Source organism: Lissotriton vulgaris, chromosome 3_1, assembly GCF_964263255.1.
Source record: "Lissotriton vulgaris chromosome 3_1, aLisVul1.2, whole genome shotgun sequence".
Taxonomy (NCBI): Eukaryota; Metazoa; Chordata; class Amphibia; order Caudata; family Salamandridae; genus Lissotriton; species Lissotriton vulgaris.
Genome location: NC_141689.1, coordinates 239,292,776 through 239,316,145, shown reverse-complemented (window position 1 = coordinate 239,316,145; position 23,370 = coordinate 239,292,776). Strand labels below are relative to the sequence as shown.

General features: G+C 45.5%; 1 protein-coding gene across 3 annotated transcripts in view; it reads left to right on the top strand.

Annotated features, from left to right (window-relative positions):
* The first annotated feature begins 364 nt into the window (after nt 1-364).
* PIAS2 (protein inhibitor of activated STAT 2) overlaps nt 365-23,370 on the top strand; it is a 515,220-nt gene continuing 492,214 nt past the window's right edge. The window contains exon 1 of one of the 3 annotated variants that reach the window (XM_086960351.1): nt 365-475. In XM_086960351.1, coding sequence (XP_086816477.1) covers nt 452-475 — 24 coding nt within the window. In that variant the 5' untranslated portion in view covers nt 365-451. The remainder of the gene's footprint in view (nt 476-23,370) is intronic. The other 2 variants (XM_086960352.1, XM_086960354.1) reach the window with 2 other exon arrangements.

Below are 23,370 nucleotides of genomic sequence, written 5' to 3'. Positions count from 1 at the left end.
GAGATCAAGTGGTTTGCCCAGAATCACAGGATACTTGAGCCTCCCGCCAGACTCGAACATGGCTTCCCACTTCAAAGTCTGCTACTAGCCCTGAACCACAATCTGTCCTCATTTCAGGGGTCTTTTATTTACAAAACACAACATATTTGTAATCAAATGTTGGAGCGTGCAGGCGCAGTTCTTTTCCAGTGTAGTAAATGAGTATTGACCAGGGCATTCATAAAGTGAGCAATGTCCTGGTCACTGGTGTCAGTTTCTGCAGCTGTTGACGTCGCACGCAGTACACAATGTGTACGTCCTTGCGACTAGGGGTGGGGTCAGCAGCTGACGCTGACAGGCGCCCGGGAGCAGGGGGCGGGGCTGCACAGCTGTTTCACACTGCTGCCACTTCCTGCTCCAAAGTCACGTGACGACGGCGGCCGCAGAGCGCGAGGATGTCTGCGGGTTGAAAATGGCGGACTTCTCCGAGCTTCGGGTGAGGGGTGTGCGCGTCTGGCGACTTTGGGGGCGCGGCTCTGGCTGGCGGGAGCGGGGCGGGTCCCGCTTCTAGGGTGGGGATGAGGCCATGAGGGGCGCTGTGGTTATAAGGGGGGAAAGGGGAACAGGCCACCAGCGTCAGCAGCAAGTAGACGCATCCGCAAGGTTTTCGTTGTTTATAAAGCCATTCCTACCTAGGGGGCTTAACCGTCGACCGTGATACAGGATAGTGCTGAAGTGAAATCTAAACTGGATGTCATTGGACTGAAATAGTTTGCGAATAGCGACGTTCCCTCTGCCTGTTGTATTCCGCTCAGTGGCAAGCTGGTGCTTTATTATTTGTGTGTAGGGGTTTGTAAAATAAGAAACAGGACCACGGCAAGGTTGTGGCTCGGCGACATTCCCAGAATCGCATCCTTGACCAGTGACTTGCCTTCCACCAATGTTTATTCATGTTTACAGTTTTGTATAGCGCGAGCTCAAACTCCTGGCACCGGAGCGCTTTACTCGAGCAACGGTCACACTTCACAATGCCTTGTTTGCTTTTAGACATGGGAAGAATAAGATCATGTGAAAAGCCCAGAATCACAACATGTTGTGCTCACTCCAAGACCTGATTTCCCCCCCCACCCCCTGTTTCAAAGTCGGCAGCGCCGACCGTATCACCACCTCCTCTCCCAGTATTATAATCTCAATAATTACGGGCAAGGCACAAGTCCTAAAACAAGAAGTGTGGGGACTGACCAGTTTAGGAAGTTGGCAAGTGTAATCATGACGTGTGCCATCAAAGCGCATGATGTCACGAAGCGTGACATTGCACATGACATCAGAGGATATGATCTCACTGGAAGTGACATCACAAGAAGTGACATCAGATATTAAGACCTCACACGTTTATCAGGTATATCATAAGGACATTTAAGCGCACTATGAGATTTAACAAATGAGATTTGGCGTTGAAGTTGTGCCAAAAAAGTGAAGAAATCCTGTAGAAAAATCTGGGCCGCACCTAATAAATATTTTTAAACCCTGAAACAAAGAAGTTAGCACAAGGAAAAGCATGGTGGTAGTAGATCTTGCCAAGTCTATTTGATTGGGTTAAGGCTTCTCCGTGCCCAGTAAATCTCAGGGAATAGTAATAATGGTGAGATAACTCTGGTAATTAATGAACTTGCTGGAGAGATCTGTGTTTTGTGAAGTCCCAGAATTGAAGTAGTAGAGAAGATGAATGTCTCCTGCAAAGCAAATCATCTGACACGCATGTAGTGTCGTCCTGGCAATAATAGGCGGACACTACTTTAGTTCAAGGAGCTTTATTTCTTACATCTCGTCCCTACTCTAACTGCCCTTTCCTGTCCCTCCCACATTTCCTCCCACCAACTACTGGACTGCTAACTCACATTATTACACCTCCCTTCTTCTTGAACAAATGCAACAGTCCATCATGCTGATAACAGCTTGCTACTTCGGTGAGGATGTGGGCATGTTTACAGTTCTTCAGTCAGCCGTGCACATTTTCGAATGATTAGTTGCGGTTTCCAATAAGTTTCTGAGTTTTTGCCTTCGGACTCAACGAGATTATCGGGTCTCAGCCGAACATTGCCAGCTATGTCATTCTCACTACCCAGGGTCCTCGACGGATTAGAAAGGGCGTCTTTGACTGCAGATGGGCACTTTTAGAAGCGTGACACGTTTCTCGCAATCCACTCATTTTCAGACTCTGATGCGATTATAGTTCTCTCTTGTAGGGTGACTATTAATGACCCAGCTCGATAGCGGCAGTCTGTCTTCCTTTGTAGCTCTTGTTCGATTGACACTCGATCTCCTTCATGAGTGGATGGGGTTCTGGCTTTCTTCCGAGCATCCGCCTGTAATTATTCCACTTCCTTTTGTCTTTTCCGGTCAGAGTCAGCGATGTCCTCATGTTCAAAGTCATGCACGTCGGACGGTAAGGCATTATCTGAAATGTGTGTCCTGATTCGGTTCTGGGACTCATTTGTTGGCACTGTTTGTCTCACCCACTCCCACTTGCGTTTGGAAATGTTGAACTCTTTGACCATCCGGGCATGTGCATGTTCCTCTCTCATTCCTTTGTGTGTTGAGAATGATCTATCTGTCAACACATTTTGCCTTCCTTGCAGGGTGATGACAGACCTTTCCTAACATGGTTGGTAATGTCCCATATATTCGTTTTCCTTCTGCAAGCACTTTGAGTCAGCCTCGCTGACCCCATCCGGGGTGACGGTATATTATTCATGTCTTGATATAACTGTGACTGACGTGACATGTTGCGTGGCGGGGTGATCGAATATTTTGGGTCATCAACATGAGATATGTTGCTCTGGACGGGGAGAACGTTCTCTGTTTCCATTGTGCATTCGGGTGATCGATGCCATGGGCGTTTTCGTGACCTTGATTCTGTTGACCCGAGTGATTGTACAGACCGGCTTTCTGAATCAGAGGAGTCTTTTACTGATTTCCTTTGAGAACGTTCTTTTCGGTGTGTCTTGACTGGTAAGTCCCTTAAGCTGGTAGGCTGTGACAAACTGCTCTTGGAGTCAGAGCTATCTTTGGGACATTTCTTTGGTACACCTCTCGAATGATCTTCTGTGCTATTGCAGTGGAGAGATTGTTTGATAGCCACACGACTATTTCTTTTGTTTGATCTCAGGACATTTTGTCTCTGTCTCTCTCGTATGATGTTAATTGTCTCCTCTCAGCTTCCTCGTTGTCACAGGTATCTTGAGTGTATTTGCCTACCCCTTTCTGGTGTCTGAGTGAATCACCCCGTCTTATGTGGTTTGTGTCTTCTTCCCGCCTGTTGGGTGCACTGACATCTGTGCCATGGGTGTCACGTCTCCCACTGCTTGATGCTTCTTCGGACTCGTCCACGAAGTTTGATGAACAGTGGGTTGCTCGGGTGTGTTCGGGTACAAGTTTCCAGGGTTGGCATGACTGGTCCAGTCTTCTGTAATTTGTCTTTCCTTCATACTTGTTGAGCAGGCTGTCATCTGTTCCATTTGTGTGGTCTGTCCCACTTGATGCTTCTTCAGAATAGTTTGTAACGTTTGTTGAGTGACTCCTTGACGTTAAATGACTCCTTGAAGTTATATCAGTGAGACTGTCATAATCCTGGATCATCCTGGTCTTTTGTTTGCCATCCTCCACTTTCTTTTGTATTGTTAAATCTGAGGATTTCATGTCACTTTGTCTCTCATGGTGTCTTGTCTCTGGTCTGTCTTTGCCCTCCATCTTTCTGGCGTTTTTGATTTCTTGAGCTTTATTCACTGACACGAGAGATATCTCCTTTCTCTTGTCTACCTTCCTTGCATTGAGGTGCAATCCTCTTGCTCTGACCCGCTCTCCAACTTCAGCCCTTCTGATGAGTTCTTTTACCTAGAGTTGCTTTTGAAGGATCTTGCGCTTCGTGTCTGGTATTAAGCAGCCCTCAATTACCCGAAGTCGAACTGCTTCCTCATTTGTGAATGTGTTGAAATGGCAGTATCCTACCAAACTTTGTAACCTTGTTATGAAGTTTGGTAATGATTCCCCTGGTTCCTGCTGTGCGACGTTGAAGATGATGCGTTTGTGATCCATATCTTTATTTGTGTCGAAATGAGCACGTAGTGTCTCTTTGAGTTTTCCATATGTTTCTGTGTCCTTTGCTTAAAAGGTTCTGATTAGGCGTCTGCCTTCCTGACCCACCAGCTGGAGTAGTAGTAGCAGACGTTTTCCATCTCTTCGCTCACCGGTTGCTTCAAGAAATTCATCCAGGGACTCCGGCCACCGGTTCCATTTGGGACCCAAACTCTGGGTGCCGGTCTGTGTCACTGGGGGTGGTACTCCAATGCAGGGGTTAGATTTTTATGTCTTTTTTCACTGACATGATGGTGGAATGTGCTAGTATGGAAATGTCATAGGATTGTTCACGATGCTTCCTGTATTATTTGCTGACCTTCTTCTGTCGAGATCTTGCGTATAGTTATTTTCCTTTGATTTTGGGGAACTCACTCACAGGTGACCACTGTATTGTGTCCCCCAGCGTCACCTTTTCCTTATAGAGATGTTCCAGCTTTTGTGTCTGTCTCAGTAGGCTTCAGTGAGGTGGACTTGGATTGCCTGAGTTCAAAATGGTCGCCACTCAGCTGCAGGTGATCTATGCTTCCTCAGCACTGGTACTTGTCGACGTCAACTTCCTGCTCCTTTTCTTAAGACTTACGCGGGTTACCAGCCACTTTTTTTGATGAGACAGCTTCCCAGACACTTGTTCACTCGTGTTTCTAGATCATTTATTTTCTTTGTCCCTTTAGTTGCAGTTACTTATCTTCACTTGGTGCTGAAAATGTATTTCGGGACTTGCACTTGCTCGTGCTTGTTACACTCGGGATCTGCATTTGCATGTGCTTGTCGCATTTGAGACTTGCATTTGATTGTGTTTGTTACACTCAAAACTTGCATTTACTTGTGCTTGTTGTATGTAAATCTGGCATCTGCTTGTGCTTATTGCACTCGAAACTTGCATTTGCTTGTTGTATGCGGGACCGGTATTTACTCGTGCTTGTTGCATCCAGGACTTGCATTTGCTTGTTGCATCTGAGACTTGCATTTGCTTGTTGCCTTCAGGTCTTGTCTCTACTCGTGCTTCTTGCTTTCACGATTTACGTTTGCTCGTGCTTGTTGCGTTCAGGGTTTGCATTTTCTAGTGCTTGTTGTATTTAAGCTATGCATTTGCCTGTGATTATTGCATTCGGAATTTGCATTTGCCTATGCTTGTTTAAATTGACTCATGCATTTGATCGTGCTTGTTTGAATTTGAAATTTGCACTTGCCTGTGCTTATTGCATTTGACTCTTGCTCTTTTTTGTTGTAACATTTTTATTTGCCTGACTTTAAGATGGCCGCCCTATGTCTTTGATAGGGAATGGGAGCAATAGCCTGACTTCAAAATGGCCGCCGCTATGGAGATCTCGTCTCCCACGAGATTTGGCTCTTCTTCGGTTTCACTTGCATTCAGACACTCAACCGGCAGATGCGCACCACGCGGGGCCTGGAATGTCAATGTATAAGGTGTATGTTATGTAAAGAGCACTGACGCCTAAAAGAAATAAGATAGTGCTATTGAAATTATTTGTGTATATACTGGGGCAGAGAAACACACCTGACGTTCTAATAGTGCATGCACTTATATACAGGGACAGAACAAAGGCAAAAGCTGCCTCTCTTAAGTACTTGTGAAGAGATAACAAGCTGTGTGACTTTTTTCCCCATTGTGGTATGTATTTTTATTTATTTATTTTGAGAATTTATAAAGCGCCAACTGACACCTTGCAGGCTTCCTGGCGCTGGAAATTACTCTGTTAGCGGTAAACCGGAAGAACAGTCAGACGGACAGTTTATTTGGGGAAGAGCCATGTCTTAATGCGTCTCCTGAAGGGAAGAAGCTGTGATATCTGACGTATGTCAGTGGGCAGGCGGTTCCACAGCTTGGCCGCAGCTACACTGAATGATCTGCCCCCTGTTCTAGTTCTGTTAAATCTGGGTACCTTTACCAGACAAGCAGAAGATGAACGTAGGTCTCTGGCAGGAGTGTACCACCGGAACAGGGCTTGTAGAGGTTTAGGTCCAAGTCCGTGCAGAGCCTTAAAGACAATGCAGAGGGACTTGAAGGCCACTCTTTGTTTTAGGGGTAGCCAGTGTAGCTCAGCCAGAGCTGCTGTGGCTGAGGCCCTTCTCGTCCAGCCAAGAGCCAGCTTGGCGGCGGCAGATTGAATTCGCTGTAGTCGGTCCAGTATCGTGACTGGAGACTCCAGGAGCAGGGCGTTGCAATAGTCAAGGCGACTGAGTATCGTGCACCTGACTATCGACGCCCTGGCTTGTGCCGGGAGAAGAGGCATGATTTTCCGCAGTGATCGAAGCAGGGCAGTGCAGACCCCCACGGTTTTTGTCACCTGGGTTTCCATACTTAATTTGTTGTTCAGCATGGCTCCCAGGTTGCGCACCGAAGGAACTGGCAGAGGTTTGTCTCTGAACTCCGGGGGCCAGAATTCGTTCGGAAACTGACGGGGTATCTTAGTGCCTGAACAGAACAGGACCTCCGTTTTCGCGGAGTTGAACTGGAGGGAGTTACTATGTAACCATCCAGCCGTCTCTCTCAAGCAGTCGTGGAAGGTTGAGAAAGAAATGGCATCTTCACCTTCCCACGAGAGAATAAGCTGTGTATCATCCGCGTAATTTATTGTTTTGACCCCAAAGGATTGGATCAATTTGATTAGCGGGATGAGATACACATTAAAGAGGATGGGGCTGATGGAGGAGCCCTGAGGGACTCCCTGGGGTACTGTTGCAAAGGCGGATTGAAAAGGGGGAAGAGAGACAGCCTGTCTTCTGTCCCGAAGATAGGAATGAAACCAAAGCAATGCAGTGCCTTCCACTCCCACTTCCCTAAGTCTCTGCAGCAGCCTAGCATGGTTGACCGTGTCGAATGCGGCAGACAGGTCCAGCAGTATCAATGCCACTGGCTGGCCCCTGTCTGCACGCATTCGAAGATCCTCCATGGCAGTTAAAACTGCTGTTTCTGTGCCGTGGGCAGGACGGAACCCGTACTGGTGATCGTCAAGGAGGTTATTTTGTTCTAGGTGGGTGGACAGGCATGAACTGACCCAACGCTCGGCGACCTTCGCTGGGAAAGGCAGCAGAGAGATGGGTCGGTAATTGGAAAGACAGTCTGGGCTCAGGGAGGGTTTCTTTAAAAGAGGAGTGATTAGTGCCTGTTTCCAAGGGGTTGGAACAAAGCCACTCTGCAAGGACTGATTGCATATTAGGCGCATGGTGTCAAAAAGTTCCTTCCCAAAATTTTTCCATATTTTTGGAGGTAGGGGGTCAAGTGGGGAACCCGAGGTGATACCAAGCGCAAGTCTTTCAAACTCGACGGCCGGGATCGGAGGGAATTCCCCCAGTCTAGCCAGAAGGACAGAGCCAGGGAGCGACAAGTTCCGCAGGCTGGTGTCTGGTCTCAGCGAGTTAGAAGTTTCTGAGGAGGGGGGTGTTTTCAGGTTGTGAATAATGGTGTTTATTTTATTGATAAAAAACACTGCAAGATTGTCGCAGAGGGCTTGGGTGGGAGGCTGTGTAGAGGTGACACAGTCCGGGTTGGTCAGATTTTTGAGAATTTGAAAAATACTCTTTGAACTGTTCGTGGCATTAGTTATGATGGAGCAATAATGTTTGGCCTTGTTTAGGGCGATGGCAGTTTTATACTCCCGGAGGTGTGTTTTCCAGAGGGTTTTATGAGTGTCAGAGTAACCCTGCCTCCATTTTCTCTCAACATGTCTGCATGCTAGTTTGAGAGCTCTTAAGGAGTCATCAAACCAAGGGGCCGGTGCTCGTCTCTGAGGTTTACCCTTTTTCAGAGGGACGAGGCGTTCCGAGGTGCTGGAAATCCTTGAACAAAGGGATAGATAGTTGGCCTCCACTGATTGCGTAATGGAGAAACTGTCTTCTACTTCAAACACTGGGCCATTCAGTCTGAGTTTGTCCAAGGCCTTCCAGTCTCTGTACGGAGGTATATGACCGTGGAATGCCGGTCTGCCAGACCTGCTACCTACTATATGAAATTTGATCAGAGCATGATCAGTCCAGCACATTGGTAGAATGTCGCTCAGAAGAGCTAGCTGGGGGGAGGAGAAGATTAAATCTAGCTGGTGCCCTGCTGCGTGTGTGGGTTTGTTCACTAGCTGGGAGAGTTTCATTCCTTCACAAGAGACTAGGAGATTGTTGAGGGCGGAGTCGAGACTGCCGTTGGGCCAAAGGTTAAAGTCGCCCAAGACAATCAGGTTGTTGTGAGAGGTAGCCATATTGGTGAGGGTGGTGAGAAGCGACTGCTGCTGAGTAGCGTTAAACGCTCCCGGCGGACGGTAGCAAATCACCGCCGTGAAGGTAGTACCAAGATGACAGTCGATGGAAAGGCCGAGTATTTCGGTCCCGACCACTGGGTCCATGGCAATAGTTTTTACTGTCCATGATGCTCTATAGATTACACCAACACCACCGCCCCGCCCCTTAGGTCGTGGGAGATGCAAGATTTTGAAGTCTTGTGGGCAGGCCCAGTCCAGTTCTATATTGCAGTCGGAGTGGGTCCATGTTTCCGTTAGGAATAAGACATCAAGATGATGATTATCTATGAGCTGGGCGATTTCGTGAGCGTGTTTGGGCAGGGACCTCACGTTCAGCAAGCCACCTGTGAATAAGCCTTTGCGCGCGAAATCGTGCAGAGGATATGATGTACATTGAAGTGTACATTGTACATTGAAGTGTGAGCTTCCAGCCCACCTCCAGTTAGGATATTCAAACAAAAGGAGGCCTGATGGCCCCTTAAGATCGGCCCAGCTGGAAGTGAACAAGAATCTCCCACACTGCCCGCACATTGCTGCTGGCTATCGAAAGCAGACAACGTGCAGGCGCTGATGAATGTGTCCCGGTGTCTAAAAAATGCACCAGACATGTTTAGCATATTTCTGTGGGGCCCGACTTGGGAGGGGGGGACGGTGTCCACCCTGTGAAAAGAGTGGGTGGACGTTGTGTACCTGCGTGCACCCCCGACTCGTGCCCTGATTACGGGTATTATAGGTGGAAGTGGGGGACACTACAATCCAGAAAACTAGTTGCTTCCATCGCAAGATTTCAGGCCCGCCCCTAGTCTGCTGAGCATATGGAGGCATGTTGGTTGTATCTGTGCATCACAGACATATAATGTGGCCAGCAGGTAACTTACCTCAATGTTATGATATGTCATGTGATCTGAAGAGGAGGGGTCAGGCAGCCACAGTCTGTGAACAGACACGTAATGTTTCAAAACATAAACATCTTACTTGTCGTGGCTTAGCAGTATTCTGCTGCTTTGAAACCTTAACGTGAAAATAAACTTCTATTCGTTGTTCTGCCATGAATACAGTGCATTTTTTATCTGTATATCTTCCTAATATAAGATTGGCTATTTGTGAACGGGGGAGTCTGCCGAAACCTAATGTTTTAGTGGCCTCTCGCCTCAAATCTGTAGATACTGTGCAAGGCATTGGCAGTCTTTTGTTTCACGCACTTCATTACCACATGTTGCTATGCAGTAGTTTATATTAATAAACACTGATACGTAGACTAAATGAAAATTGTATTGCATGTTTCAAAGGAATCGCCATGATGTGTAATTGCCAATTCAGGGTGGACCTTTTCAGCTTTCAAACAGAAATATGGAGCATGCGCATTTACCCATTAAGCTTTCAAACTATAGATTGGGGTGCTCCTTAACTTCCAATTGCTATAGGTTCGCTTTTAAGAGATCTTCGAGGATCACAGTGCAGAGGCTGAACGTTTCACCTCTAGTATAAAGTACTTTATGATAGCTTTGTGACTATCTGATTAATAAGTATAGGTGTGATGGGTATACGTCAAACTATATGTGAATTGTTGGAGCTATGTGGGTAGTGGAGCACTAGAAGAGGGGTGCATGGCCTAGATGTATAGTTAGAGTTGTTTTCCTGTATCACCAGTATTGGAATAACAGTTCAAGCTGCATATCAGAATCGAGGTCCACGGTCAGTGTAGCAACCTGTATTAGATAGCGTGATGTAACACATAGCAGGTTAGAGGTGCCTAGTGGAAACTAACTTGTTAGCTTAGAACAGAGCATATCACTGCTTGCTGCAGATCAAGACTGGGTGGGTAGCATAGCGTGTCCCCACACTTCTCTTGCCGATGTGACTAAACTCTGACCTGAAGCAACACTTGCCATTCCTGCATCAATTACTTGCTATCCAAGGTCTGCCAGTGCTCCAAGATCCTGCATCGCAGTACATCTGCTCCAATACTGATTTATAAGACCTTGCTACAGGCAGCTTTGTAATAAGTACTACACAGAGTGGGCTTCGTGTCAGCACTTGATTTTGAGTAGACAGCATAGTAAAGTGATGTCCACCCCTGTCGTGAGTAACCCAACTACATGTGAAACTGGTATCCTGATTTTCTTTAGTCCTTCATGAAAATTGCCATTGGGGTTCATGGGGGTGGCGGGGAGTGAGGGGGTTGAGTCAGCAGATTCAATTGTTAGGAGAGAAGTGTTCTGGAAAGGGCCTGGTCCTTCTTTTTTTCCCTTGAGTGGTCCATCCGAGTTGCATAGCTGCATACCTATTGTGCTCAGGTACTTCTACTTTGTGTGAGCCTCACCTCTACCTGCTGGGCGAGCCATCACCCTACACATTGCTGGCAAAAATTAAGTGGGAAACGGAAATGCACCAAACCAATTCCTGGACTTTAGACAGTGGATCCACATCCTGTGTCCGAAAATCATGTATAAGCCACATGTTCCCACTTTGTTCCTGTAGCAATCTTCATCACTATGAATGGTAGAACTCCTGAGAGTATTCAGAGAGCTCCTATAATCCAGGGCTAGTATTGCTGCTGGCAAGTCCCCTTGAGTGAGGGGTCATCACCTCAATGCTGCACATCATAAAGGAAAGCTGTGGGTCTCCCTTACATCTGTGAGCCTTCCTGCTGAGATGGGAGAAGGTGACTTGTTCTGCAGGACCCTAATGCCCAAGGAGGATAAGTACAGCTGCCAAGTACGGAGAGGGAAGCATCTCAGAAGAAGGGAACAACTATGTGGGAGTGTGCCTGGAGTTGGCTTGAGTGTGACCAAGGGGTCTTCCTTTGTATCCAAGGTAAGCTAATGTGAATTTATGAATCACCAGTGCTCCTGGTCCAAAAACCACCACAGAAGAAGACCAGAGGACCTGTGCTGACTGTGCCTTTGCTGCAACCCAGCACCTGGACCTGTAAAATGAATCCCCCAGCTGCTAGTGCTAGAACTGACCAATTGGAGAGCTTTCAATTGTGCTGCTGGAGTTCTAAGTGAGACAGTTAGGCACAAACGTGACTCCACTTCAGACTGGGTTCCTGGAACCAAGCTGTACCTGGCCGAAGAACCCTAACGAGGGCAAAACCGATTTTAGGTTTCTTGTGTGCAAGATCAAGAAGCACCTAGCAGTTCTGGCTGGACTGCTCCCATTGGAGCAGGGTCAAGACTGATATACATATGACTGAGTCCTATTTTTTTTTATTGAGCAGAGCCATCAAGACGCATCCAATATTTACACTTAACAAATACTTCAAGCTTAAACCAAAATACAAAATCTTTGTTCACTAATCATTGATTACCGATGGCAGCAGACCAAAAAAGGAAAATTAACAATCAACAAAAAACTCCCAAACCTGCAAAAATGTCTTAATTGCCCCCAGCCGTTTGGCATAGGCTTCTTCGAACCGCTTAGTTAGTTTCATCTTCATCAACCAAAGGTATTTTCGATGATCTCCAGTTTTGTAACATTAATGAACGAGCAAACAACATAACAATAGCAAGAAAAAGTCCCTCGGTTTTCAATAGTATAGCCTCCCTAGTAGCTATCCCGAACAAAGCAGCTTCTGCTGAGGGTTTGTACGTTCTTTTAATCGCCCTGCTAATATATGCAAATATTTTTTCCCAAAATGTTATCAGCTTGGGGCAAGGAAAAAAAATATGCCCCCATCCCCTTCCCCTAGAGTACCACAGCAAAAACAACTATCTGCCACCGCTGTATATATTTTATTTAATGCTTCTCGGGTATAATATGCCACCCAGTGGGCAAGAAATGCCATTCTTTTATAGTTATCAACTCTCAAAACCTTGTTTCCTGTGGTTGTAATCTTTTGCCATTCTTGATAAGAAAAAACACATTGTGTTTGAACTGTGATTTTCTCCAGCATCTTTAAAACCAACAGAGATTCGTCTTGAGAGTTCATTAAACGATACCAATTGCCCACTCCAGACAGTTTCGATATATATAATGCAGAAGCAATTCTTCCTGGGGGGATATTAAAAATAAGATTGTATTTTTTTTAAAAATGAATAAATATAAAAAAAAGTTTATTGGGACCAAGGCTTCTGGCCTGTACTTCTTCCCAATTAATCATCCTGCCCTGAATACCAAATTGATTAACTGTCCCCAAGCCAGAATCATTCAATTGAGTAGAATGAATATATAAACCTAGATCTCGACACTTAGTTAATTTTAATGAAAAAAAAACCAGAGAAATCTTTTTGTTTAAAAAATATAGTACGAAGTCTATTTGAAAAGTCTACTAACGTTTTATATCTTGTTCTCTTTGGGAGTTTGGATGTCTTAAAAAAAAAAAAGTAGGAAGTTGAGTTCCGGCTTCGTGAATCATTTTGTGGACAAAAAAATTGTCGACCTGTTGCGGATTAGACAATGAACATGCTACATAATCAAAAAATGATGAATCGTAATATAAACGAATATTTGGAAGTGCCAAACCGCCCAACTGAGTATCTAATTGCAGAGTTGGCAACTTAACTCTAGCTGTCCTTTTATTGCATACAAATTACAAAGGACCCCGAAACTGACAGACTAGCGTTCTGTCTCGCTACAACACGCTGCTATTCTTACTTACCTCCGATTGCCTCAACTGATTTTAAAATTTGGGGAAACATTCAAAGTTTAAAAAAAAAATATTGTTGTGATTACTTGTGTGGGAATTTTAATTTGGTTGTGTTCACGGGAGCAAGAGGGGGAATTGAACCCTGATCTATAGTGCAGTTTCAGACCGCCACCCCATCTTTGTTAGACGGTGCGGTCTAGTTGTTTCACGTCGCCCTACTTAACTGGGACGCTGCGCGAGCCCGCTAGACCACGAATCTTACTGTTTAGAGCCTCATCTGGAAGCAGCCAATCTCGTCGCATGAGGGTGAAGCTGTGGGTGGGGACTCGGATTAAAATGCAATACGTCACGCTGGAGCGCAGCGGACGCATGCAGCGGGCACGCCGGCGGCGCGCCGAAGGCGCACCAAAGGCAATTCAGTCTGCGCCCGTCCGCACCCGGACGTGCCCAGGGTCCAGTTATAATGCCCTTGTCCCCACCTACACCGCGGAAACGCTTAATGGTATGCACTCTATTTGTCTGTACCCTACTAGTGATACATTGTCTCTCTTGTCTGAATGACATTTTTATAAAAAGGACTTCCTTTCCTGAAATATCGACCTGCACAGTTCATGAGTGTATTCCACAGAACCAGGACATGTCGGGAACTATGCCCCTAGTGGTCTACTATTTGAATACCCGTTCCTTTGTTAAGCATCAGCTAGACATTCACTCCCTGCTGCTCTCGGATAAACCAAGCATTTTTGTGCTGACTGAGACATGGCTCACTGATGACTCAGGCCCTGATATGTTGGCGGCCATTCCTAACAATTACTATATCATCCATGTAGACCGTCCATCTGATAAATTAGGGGGGGGTGTGGCAGCGATCATTCATAATGATTATAGGTTCTGCTCCCTACCCAGCCTTTCTCTCAAAGACACTGAGAATATAGTAATAAAACTTGAATCCCTCCATGATTCCTTTGTCTGTGTACTTCTTTATAGGCCTCCCAACAAGACCCCCTCATTTCCCTTGGAACTTAGCAATCAGATGGCAAAACTTGCCACTGATCATGCTAAGGTTTTACTTGTGGGAGACTTTAACTATTGGTACAAAGATCCTTATGACGGGCCACATTCGGCGGAAATGACTGACCTTCTCATGAACCTGAATTTTACTCAACAGGTTCTGTCCCCTACCACCAGAAAGGGCATATTTTGGATCAAATCTGGACTAATGGTATGGTTATTTCCACTCCCATTATCGTACCCTGCACCTGGTCTGATCATCACTTACTGAAATTTACTTTAAGGTTCCCGTCCACGGAGAAACCTAGCACTACCAAAGGCGGTTTTGCTAGGAAATGGAATACTGTAAATAAAGAAGATTTTCTCTGTACTTTAGCCGACACTGTTCCATGTGGTGGGACAAATATGGAGACTATAGAAACAAATATATCTAAGTGGCTACTCAATGGTAGTGATAAACATGTCCCCCTTACTAGACTAAAATCAGCCCGTTGTACTAACGCACTGCGATGGTTCTCTACTGAACTTAAAAACCAGAAACTGTCGCTCCGTAAATTGGAGAGACAGTGGCGATTGAAGTACTGCCTGGATAAAAAACGTATATATACTGCCGCTAGGAAAGAATATAAGAAAAACATCCTCACAGCCAAAACTGGTCACTTTTCTACACGCATCATTAATTCTAACAATAACTCCAAAGAAATATTTAATATTGTCAATGAACTCTCTAATCTTGAGAGAATACTATTGAAGGCTCTACCATCTTAGGCATTGTGTAATTCCCTCAATGATTACTTCATTGACAAAATCACTGCTATTAAAAACAATATTCCCAAGCATCCACGCATTTCTAGTCCCTCTGCTCAGCTTAAAAATAACAATACTCTAAGTTACTTCCCTATTATTGATACTGAAACCTTCCATAAACTATTATTGAAGGTTAAATCAGGCGCTCCTTCAGACTGTTTCCCGCCCCACATACTCAAAGACTGTATCACAGCCCTCCCGGGTCCTGTACTTGCTCTTTTGAATGAATCCCTCTCTTCGGGTCAAGTTCCTTCAGCCTTTAAAAAGGCAATAGTTGTACCTTTATTAAAGAAACTTGGAGCTTACCCCACGCTTTTATCCAACTATCGCCCGATTTCTCTGCTTCCATTTTTTGCAAAGATCCATGTACTGGAGATCCATGTAGTTAATAGCCTCTCTGATTTTCTAGAGGAATCTAAATATCTTGACCCTCACCAGGCAGGGTGCCGGCCGGCCCATTCCACAGAAACTGTCATCGTGGCAGTATTGGATACTCTCCGAGACCATGCTGATAAGGGCTCTCCTCGGGCATTAGTGCTCTTAGATCTATCTGCCGCTTTCGACACGGTCGACCATGCCACCCAGGTTGACCGTGTCGAACTTGCGGGCATTCAGGGTACTGCCGCCTGTTGGCTTTCTTCTTTTTTGGATGATAGGTCTCAGGCGGTCCGCCAAGGGCCCTTCCTGCCCCCCCTCACAAAACCACATGTGGAGTCCCACAGGGTTCAGCACTGTCCCCCATTTATTTAATATCTACATCTCCCCTCTGATACAATCCCTGAAGGAAAGAAACGTGACAGTTTTCCATTATGCAGATGACTTACAGCTGGGCTTTAAGATAGATGGCTCTGATGGCTCTGGTGTGGACTTTGAAGCTACAATGTTATACATACAACAGTGGATGGACCATAACCACCTTAAACTGAATCCTAATAGTGTCCCTTACAGGATCCTTCAGGACCACCATTAGGGCGTTGTGTGCAATTGTGCATATTTGGTCAAACCAATTTTTTAATTTATTTGGCCTTGGTTTGCCCCGCCGAGTCAGATTGACTGCTATTTGATTAGTGATGCGGTCAAATGCACCTAAAATTTCTTTGGATTCAGCGCCCATATTGGAACAGAGGCTAAAATCTTCATGGTTACTATTGTACAAGTTACCAAGAAAATCCGCCGGAGCAATTACCTCCCATCTCAGCCTTCGACCCTGACAATTAGCAACTATATTAGAATTTGAGATAAGAGTCAGAGGGAACTCACATTTAAGGGCCTTGATTTTAATGTCCATCCTAAGGGGAGTGTGATCACTCATCCCAACCTGTCTAACTCCAAAAGAGCCAATACGGTCCATCAAGGGACATGACACTAGAATGCAATCAATAATGCTGTCATGGCCTTGACCTATATAGGTTGGAATCGGGTTTAAAATGTCTGATTGCTCAGTGCAAAACAAGTAGTGGGCAGCTAAAAGACTCTCTAGATGCAACCCGCTTCTCGTATGCTCAAAATGTATGAGCCCCTGCGGGGCGAATTCATACTCCATACTTTGCACGCAATTTAGGGGACAGACATGGATATTAAAATCTCCAAGAATTATAAGATGGTAAGGAGCATTATTATTTGCTTCAAAGTCGTCTAAAAATGAGGACAGTGCTTTTAAATGATCTAATTCATCTGTCCTGGTAAAAGAATTATAAAAATGTACCACTAGTGAGGCTGGGAGATTATTATTTCCCTCCAACTTAACTGCTAAAATATTTGGAGAGTTTGACACAACTCTGGGCTATATAATAATTTGAAACTAAATAATAACAAAAGTCCCCCCTCGATCTTTACTTTGACGATGGTTCAGCAAACTTATTAAAGGAGAGATAACTATCTAAATGATAACTATCTCTAGCCTCCCATGTTTCCTGCAACGCAATGATATGACATGTAGACAGAAAGCCCTCCCAATTTATATCCCCTCTTTTTGACCGCAGCCCAGCGATGTTCCATGAGAGTATCTCTACTTTATTTGCGGTTGCGGTCTGCCCTGGTTTTGTTGTACTAGGAGTCCTCGGGATCGGTTTGAAGATTATGTTCCACCTCTCAATCTATTCAAAGGCTGGAATAGCCGTTATGGCACAGCACATCAAACAAATTAAGCGAGGGATGTTGGGGGGGGGGGAATGTTAGGAACCAGGAAGGAAAGGAAGGGGACAGCAGGGAGGGAGATCTGGAAAAGACAAAGAGAACACTCATGAGTAACTTTCCTTTTCTAACAATTATACATACAGAATTCTCACGTACACCTAACCCTATCATATACCTGTAAAGAAAAAGAATCCTTCAGGGGAGAGGTAAGTGATGGCAGATGAGGGGATAGAGGTGTAACTGTAAGAATACAAAAGCAACAGTGACTTGTAACCTCCTGTTATGCAAGCAGATTTGATAATAAACACCAATGGTCTAATGAGGTTCTAACATACCCCTAACTCACTCCTTGAACACTTCACAGGGATCGAGAGTTTAGAAACCCACTCCTGATCAATCCCTGTTAATAAAGGAGTTAAAAGACATAGGGATTAAACACCATAATTATCAAACCCCATTCATCGCAGTGCAAAGAAACCATATGATGTCGTCCCTGTGTTAACCTCACACAAGAACGTTCAATGTTATGATACTGCCCCTTGTTCGAGAATCAAGTACAGGAACCCAGAACTCTTGTTCTCCTCAAAGTTGTAGAAAGAACAGAAACCAAAATATAACTGTAACAGGGTTCCGTGGATAACTCCGCATCCACTACCACCGTCGGCCGACAATGCCGACCGGGACAAATCCTTTAGACCAGAAAGGGGCTAAGACCCCGAAGCAAACAGACACAAGTGGCTCTGGTGAAGCCACCTACATAGTACCAAGAAAGTTTCCAGAAAGGCGACTTCAAACGTGTCCAGGTGCAAGCACCCTTACCGCACCCAACGATGAACCGCTATTCCACGGACAGCTCGGACCGGAGGAATTCCCGATGCTGTGCGTTGCAAAACCGTCCTCCTTAAGCTTCCGCGATCAAATCTCGCGAGACAGCAAAGGAGCATGGGAGCGGTAGTTTCCCCACCGCATCCTGCCGGGAACTGTAGTTCCTACCGCAGCGCGATCGTGACAGGTTTATTTTCCCCCAAGGTCAGTGTACTCACTAAATTAGATTGGGCAGGCTGGTGAGTAGGGTCCGTATCATGGTCAGATATAATGGGCGTCAAACTCCCCTCTGCCATTTGTCTAGTAACTGGCTGTAGCATTTCGGGCTCATGCCTGTCCTGCAGTCAGCCTTGGTCGTCTAAACCAGATAGAACCTCATATCTGTTTGATACCGGAGTTGGTAAATTACTCCCCCCTTGTAATCTTGCTTGTGGTTTATAAAAATAGCCCAAAGGGAGAGCAGCAATACATGTGGTAATAAAAGAATAATCCTGTGCTTCCAAAATGTTTGAACAAAATCACACCTATTAAAATTAATAATGACACAGTCGCCCCTTATGTTTTTTTGCCGAGTTCCCAAGCCAGGCCACTCTGCGAACCATCAATATATGGTTTGAAAGAAAGGGTCTAAAGCCTTTGTGCTTAATAAGCCAATCCACAGTTTTGTTCTTTAGCTCGGCCCAAGTTTCAGTTTGGTCTACCCTCAATGAGGGGACGCCAGCCAAGACTACCACCAGGGGGCTTGCTGCTGGGGATAAATCTATAATGTCTTGAGCTGGTTTCGGCCCACAGCCGTGGATTTGGTTGTCAGGCCCGCATGCTTGCCCTATTTTGGGCACGGTTTTTAGTCCAGGTGGGTTATTCACAGCTTGCACATGATTCACCCCTGGTTGTTGTAGATTACTTTTTGGGCTGGATTCTGCTGTGATTAGCCAACTGCTCATGTCTGGCTATCAAGAGTCACACTCCCATCTTACACAAGTGGTTTTAGGGCAATTTTCCTAACATTCCCAGTGTTCAGAGGGTTTGCAACGGTAACATTTCCCTGCTTGCCCAAAGTCCCACCTAACTCTAAATTCCCTATAGGAGTGGAGGGTATGCCGTCTCCCCTCGCATTTAATTGGTGTACGCTATTTCCTTCTTTAAAATCTTTGGCCAAACTACTAATCTTACTCTCCAAGACCTTGAGCTTGGACCAAAAGGGGGCGAGAGAGGACGATATCAGTGACTCCATGCGCACCCAGAAAGCCTGAGAGCCCCCTGGATCACATGGGTCACTTCCAATAGAGATAACGGCTTCCTCGTGATCATGCCTGGCATCAAAAATACTTATTGTTTTAGCCTTTGGGGCTTCACTTTTCCTTTTGGTCTTATTTTGTGACCGAGTTGCTGGGCCACCCCTTGTACGTTTTGTCAAGGGCTCAACCCGCCCGCCATTTGCTTCAATACATTCACTGGCCGGCCTTTTGGGCCTAGTGGATCGAGTCTCACAAATTTCCCTTGTGTTAGTAGTTGCGTGGATGTTAATGTCAGAGTTAATATCATCAGGACGACTGAACACAATAGGGGGATTTAGAGGTGTCACACTCCTATCTTGAACAGCCACAGAAACAGTATTTACCACATCAGTAATACACTCAACAAATGATTGATTATGCCCAGCCCTCACTTCAATTATTGGACTTCGGGCTATACCCCCCGTAGCCCCCTGTGAATGATCTAAAATATCTGCATGAATGAAAGGTTGGGCCGTAATCTCTGGGGACTTAACAAGTTGAATATGGCCCATAGAAGATCTTTTTTGAGCAGCATAGACTCCTAATGAAAGCCTTTTCTCTGCTAGCTTTATTTCCTGCTGGAGCATATTCCCAGCTCTAACCAGAATGGCGTCCATAGTACCAGCAAAACTTCCCCCAACCCCTGATTTTAGCCCCAGTCCATTATACTTAGAAGCCATGACCCCCGACTTGCGCTACACACCTTATGAAAATTTAAAATATCCAAATGCGCTCAAAGGAGATTTTATCATGTACTTTAAGGAGCTAATAAGTATCTGGGAAGCACTGAAATGGGCCTAAGTGTAGTGGTGATTACAGCGTGCAATCAGGAATTAGAAGTGTAGCACTCTATCATCTACCATCAACTTTAATTTGCTTTCTTTATCCCCCCAAAATCAGGCAATTATACGACCCAATATACCTAAATGAGGGGCACGGAACTTAAGACCAGCGTAAACATAAGCAAGGCCCTCCTATTACAATACATGCTCTAGTAACTCAGAGTAAGTAGATGCAGATAGTCCTTTCAAATGAGCTCAGAAACTCGCCAATCGCCACCGTATATAAACTATAAACTACTACTGACCATAATGTCAGAAATGTCAGGGGAAGCGCCCAGCCCAGCCTCGTCTGGCCTCGGACGGGCTCAGACGGTCCTGCCCTTGTCCCTGGCTTAGCCCAGCACTGCCTGCGCACTACCCGCGACGCGGGGGGTCACCTTGATGTTTATGCGCCTCCGGGCGCGGAAGAGGAGTGACCGGCTACCTGCCACTAAGAACTCTGGGCAGTGTAGTTCCCCCCCCTGCTGCGGCATCGCCAGGTGTTGCAAAGGCTGTGGCGGCAGGGGGAAACCAACGGCAGGGCAGGAGGAACAACGCCAACCAGGGCCGTCGAAGAGCAAGTGCGGGTGAGTCAGTTGCTAAGCGTAGCAGTTCAGGTCCAGTGGCAATGACGCGGTAGAGCACCCGCTCCACCGGGGGTCCCCTTGATATTTATGCGCCTCCGGGCGCGGAAGAGGAGTGACCGGCTACCTGCCGCTAAGAACTCTGGGCAGTGTAGTTCCCCCCGTGCTGCGGCAGCGCCAGGTGTTGCAAAGGCTGCGGCGGCAGGGGGAAACCAACGGCAGGGCAGGAGGAACAACGCCAACCAGGGCCGTCGAAGAGAAAGTGCGGGTGAGTCAGTTGCTAAGCGTAGCAGTTCAGGTCCAGTGGCAATGACGCGGTAGAGCCCCTGCTCCACCGGGGCTCACCTTGATATTTATACGCCTCCGGGCGCGGAAGAGGAGTGAGCGGCTACCTGCCGCTAAGAACTCTGGGCAGTGTAATCCCCCCCCCCCCCCCCCCCCTGCTGCGGCCGCGCCAGGTGTTGCAAATGCTGCGGCGGCAGGGGGGAAAACAACGGCAGGGCAGAAGGAACAACGCCAACCAGGGACGTCGAAGAGCAAGTGCGAGTGAGTCAGTTGCTAAGCGTAGCAGTTCAGGTCCAGTGGCAATGACGCGGTAGAGGTGGCAATCTGTAAAGTATAGATGTCAATTTTTCTATATTTTTAACATGGATCATTGCCACACATAGCTTTGCCAAAGCTGGAGAATTTGAAAACCCTCCAGCATTGCCAAAGGATAGCTATTATTAACCGCATACATCTCAGTCAGCACACCTCAAGAATTTCTGTAAATTCATGCATCTTGTCTATTTGTTGACCTTCACCACATATATACCTGAAAATATAGTTTGATTAGCAAATTTACATATTTTTCACAAAAGCAATGTTCTGTGAAAACGATAGTAACTCAAAAGCGGTGTGATTAAAATATTTCATACGTTACTACGGTTCATGAGTAGAGGAAGCTCGAGGCTTCACAGATCCTGCCAACTGACCCAACACACACCACTCCCACTCCAGACTTTGACGAGTGAGGCTTTTCTTCCATCAGCCTTTTGGGCGAATATTTTGTTCTGAACACCCTTCTGAAATACATACTGTCAAAGGCAGTCGAAGGCAAAGCTTCCATTTTAGGTCACAGACATTCCACCAGCCACAGTCTGGTCAGTAGAACACCCCATCCACAAACTGTGATCTCTGGCATATCTTTACCCAATGTCTGTAATCGCTGCCCTCAACTCCTGTGATCTTTCTGAAACATAGTTTGTCATAGAACATCATTACAATGCTTGGTTTAGCAGATGTGCTCAGGGCAGCATTTGGCGACTGTGGTGCTGGTAACTGTATGAACAAAAAAGGACAAACGGTAGAAATTACAGTACCTACTTCTGGGTGCAACGCTCCCATCCACAGCTTTTTTATTTATCCCTCTCTCCACAACTAGCTTATTTATCCCTACCACCAATCTTTAAAGGGTAGATTCCCCAGACGAATGCCAAATCTGTTGTTGGGATGAAAGGAAAGAAAAAAGATGGAAAACGTGATCTCACATAAATCAAACATAAGAAGACAGGATAGCTCTTACTAGGGTAGACTGATTTCCTTCACCTTACCCAATATAAGGCAAAGGGTTGTTGTCAGGAAGTTGGAATTGCCTATTGTCATATAATGATAACTTGCTATGATGTTGCAGGGTTTCCGTTCTCCCACAGAACTGTGCATAGAGATCTAGAACCTTAGTGAGTTAGGATGATCCAAAACTCATCTCAGTGTCAGGAATCTCCTTACCTAGCTAGCTACAGTGTCTCATGGATCATTATGGAATGAACCATGTCTTAGACAAACCAGAACATGATCTTTAGAATACCTCAGGAGTCGTGGAACACATGAACACTCTTTCGTTATATAATCATTTCAAACCAAAACTGGGAGTCAAAGAACACACATGCAAGTTTGAAATATTTATTATTCAATGCAAAGTTCTCAAACGCAGTATCTTGTATAATACCAAAATGCAGATTATAAAAATCAGAGTTAGCAGCATAGTCACTAATCCATAGTAAGCAAAAGGTGCTAGCATGTTATAATGCAAAACCTATAGAATCGATATCACCTATATTTCGCGCACCCTATCTAGTATATTATTTTATATCTAAGAAGGTCTCATTCGGGCTTTAGCAGGGCGACCCCATACCTCTCAATGTCAGTAGGAATAGTTCACATCAACAGCTACCAGCTCTCTCCATGCGCAGCACCAAGTGTCTGCGTTCATTCCGTGTAACTCTATCTTAAACCCGCGTAGAGCCCAAAATGTTGGCATCAACATTATTTGTGTTATGTCTAATGTCTAATGTGGTGCGAGGATCAGACTTCCCAGCAACCTTGTGTTAGGTTAATCTTAGAGTGTGCAGCTCTCAGTGTGCAGACAGTTGTACCAAGTGTACGAGGCAAAGCTGATAGCATAGGAATAACATATTATTCTCAAATAAAACACCTCACAGCTTCTAGGGTGAAAGCTACAACAACAAGTACGTGTCGTGTGCAAAACTGAAGCCGAAGGCAAAACGGCTGTTTAAACATGTAATACACTCATGCTAACTTAACGCAATATATGTAATGAAGTATCCATATGACACCCCCCCATTGGTCCGAGCACCGCCAATCATAAGGGAAAAGGCAATACTAAATCAGATACAAAAATTGAAAGCAAAATTCAATAATCTTGAGCTAAAATAAGCTAAAAATATGTACGAATGAATATGTATGAATGAATATGCATGAATGCCTACAGTGGCCTCAAATCTAAAAAATAGCAAAAGTCTTGAACCAAAAGTCTTCCGCCAGGTCCAAAAATTATGAGATGTATGACCAGGTCGCATCCTTTCAATTGTTTGTAAGAGAAAAAACCAAGGCACTTATCCGATATCCAAAGTCAATGTGCCACCTAGACGTTATCTCCAGCGACATCAC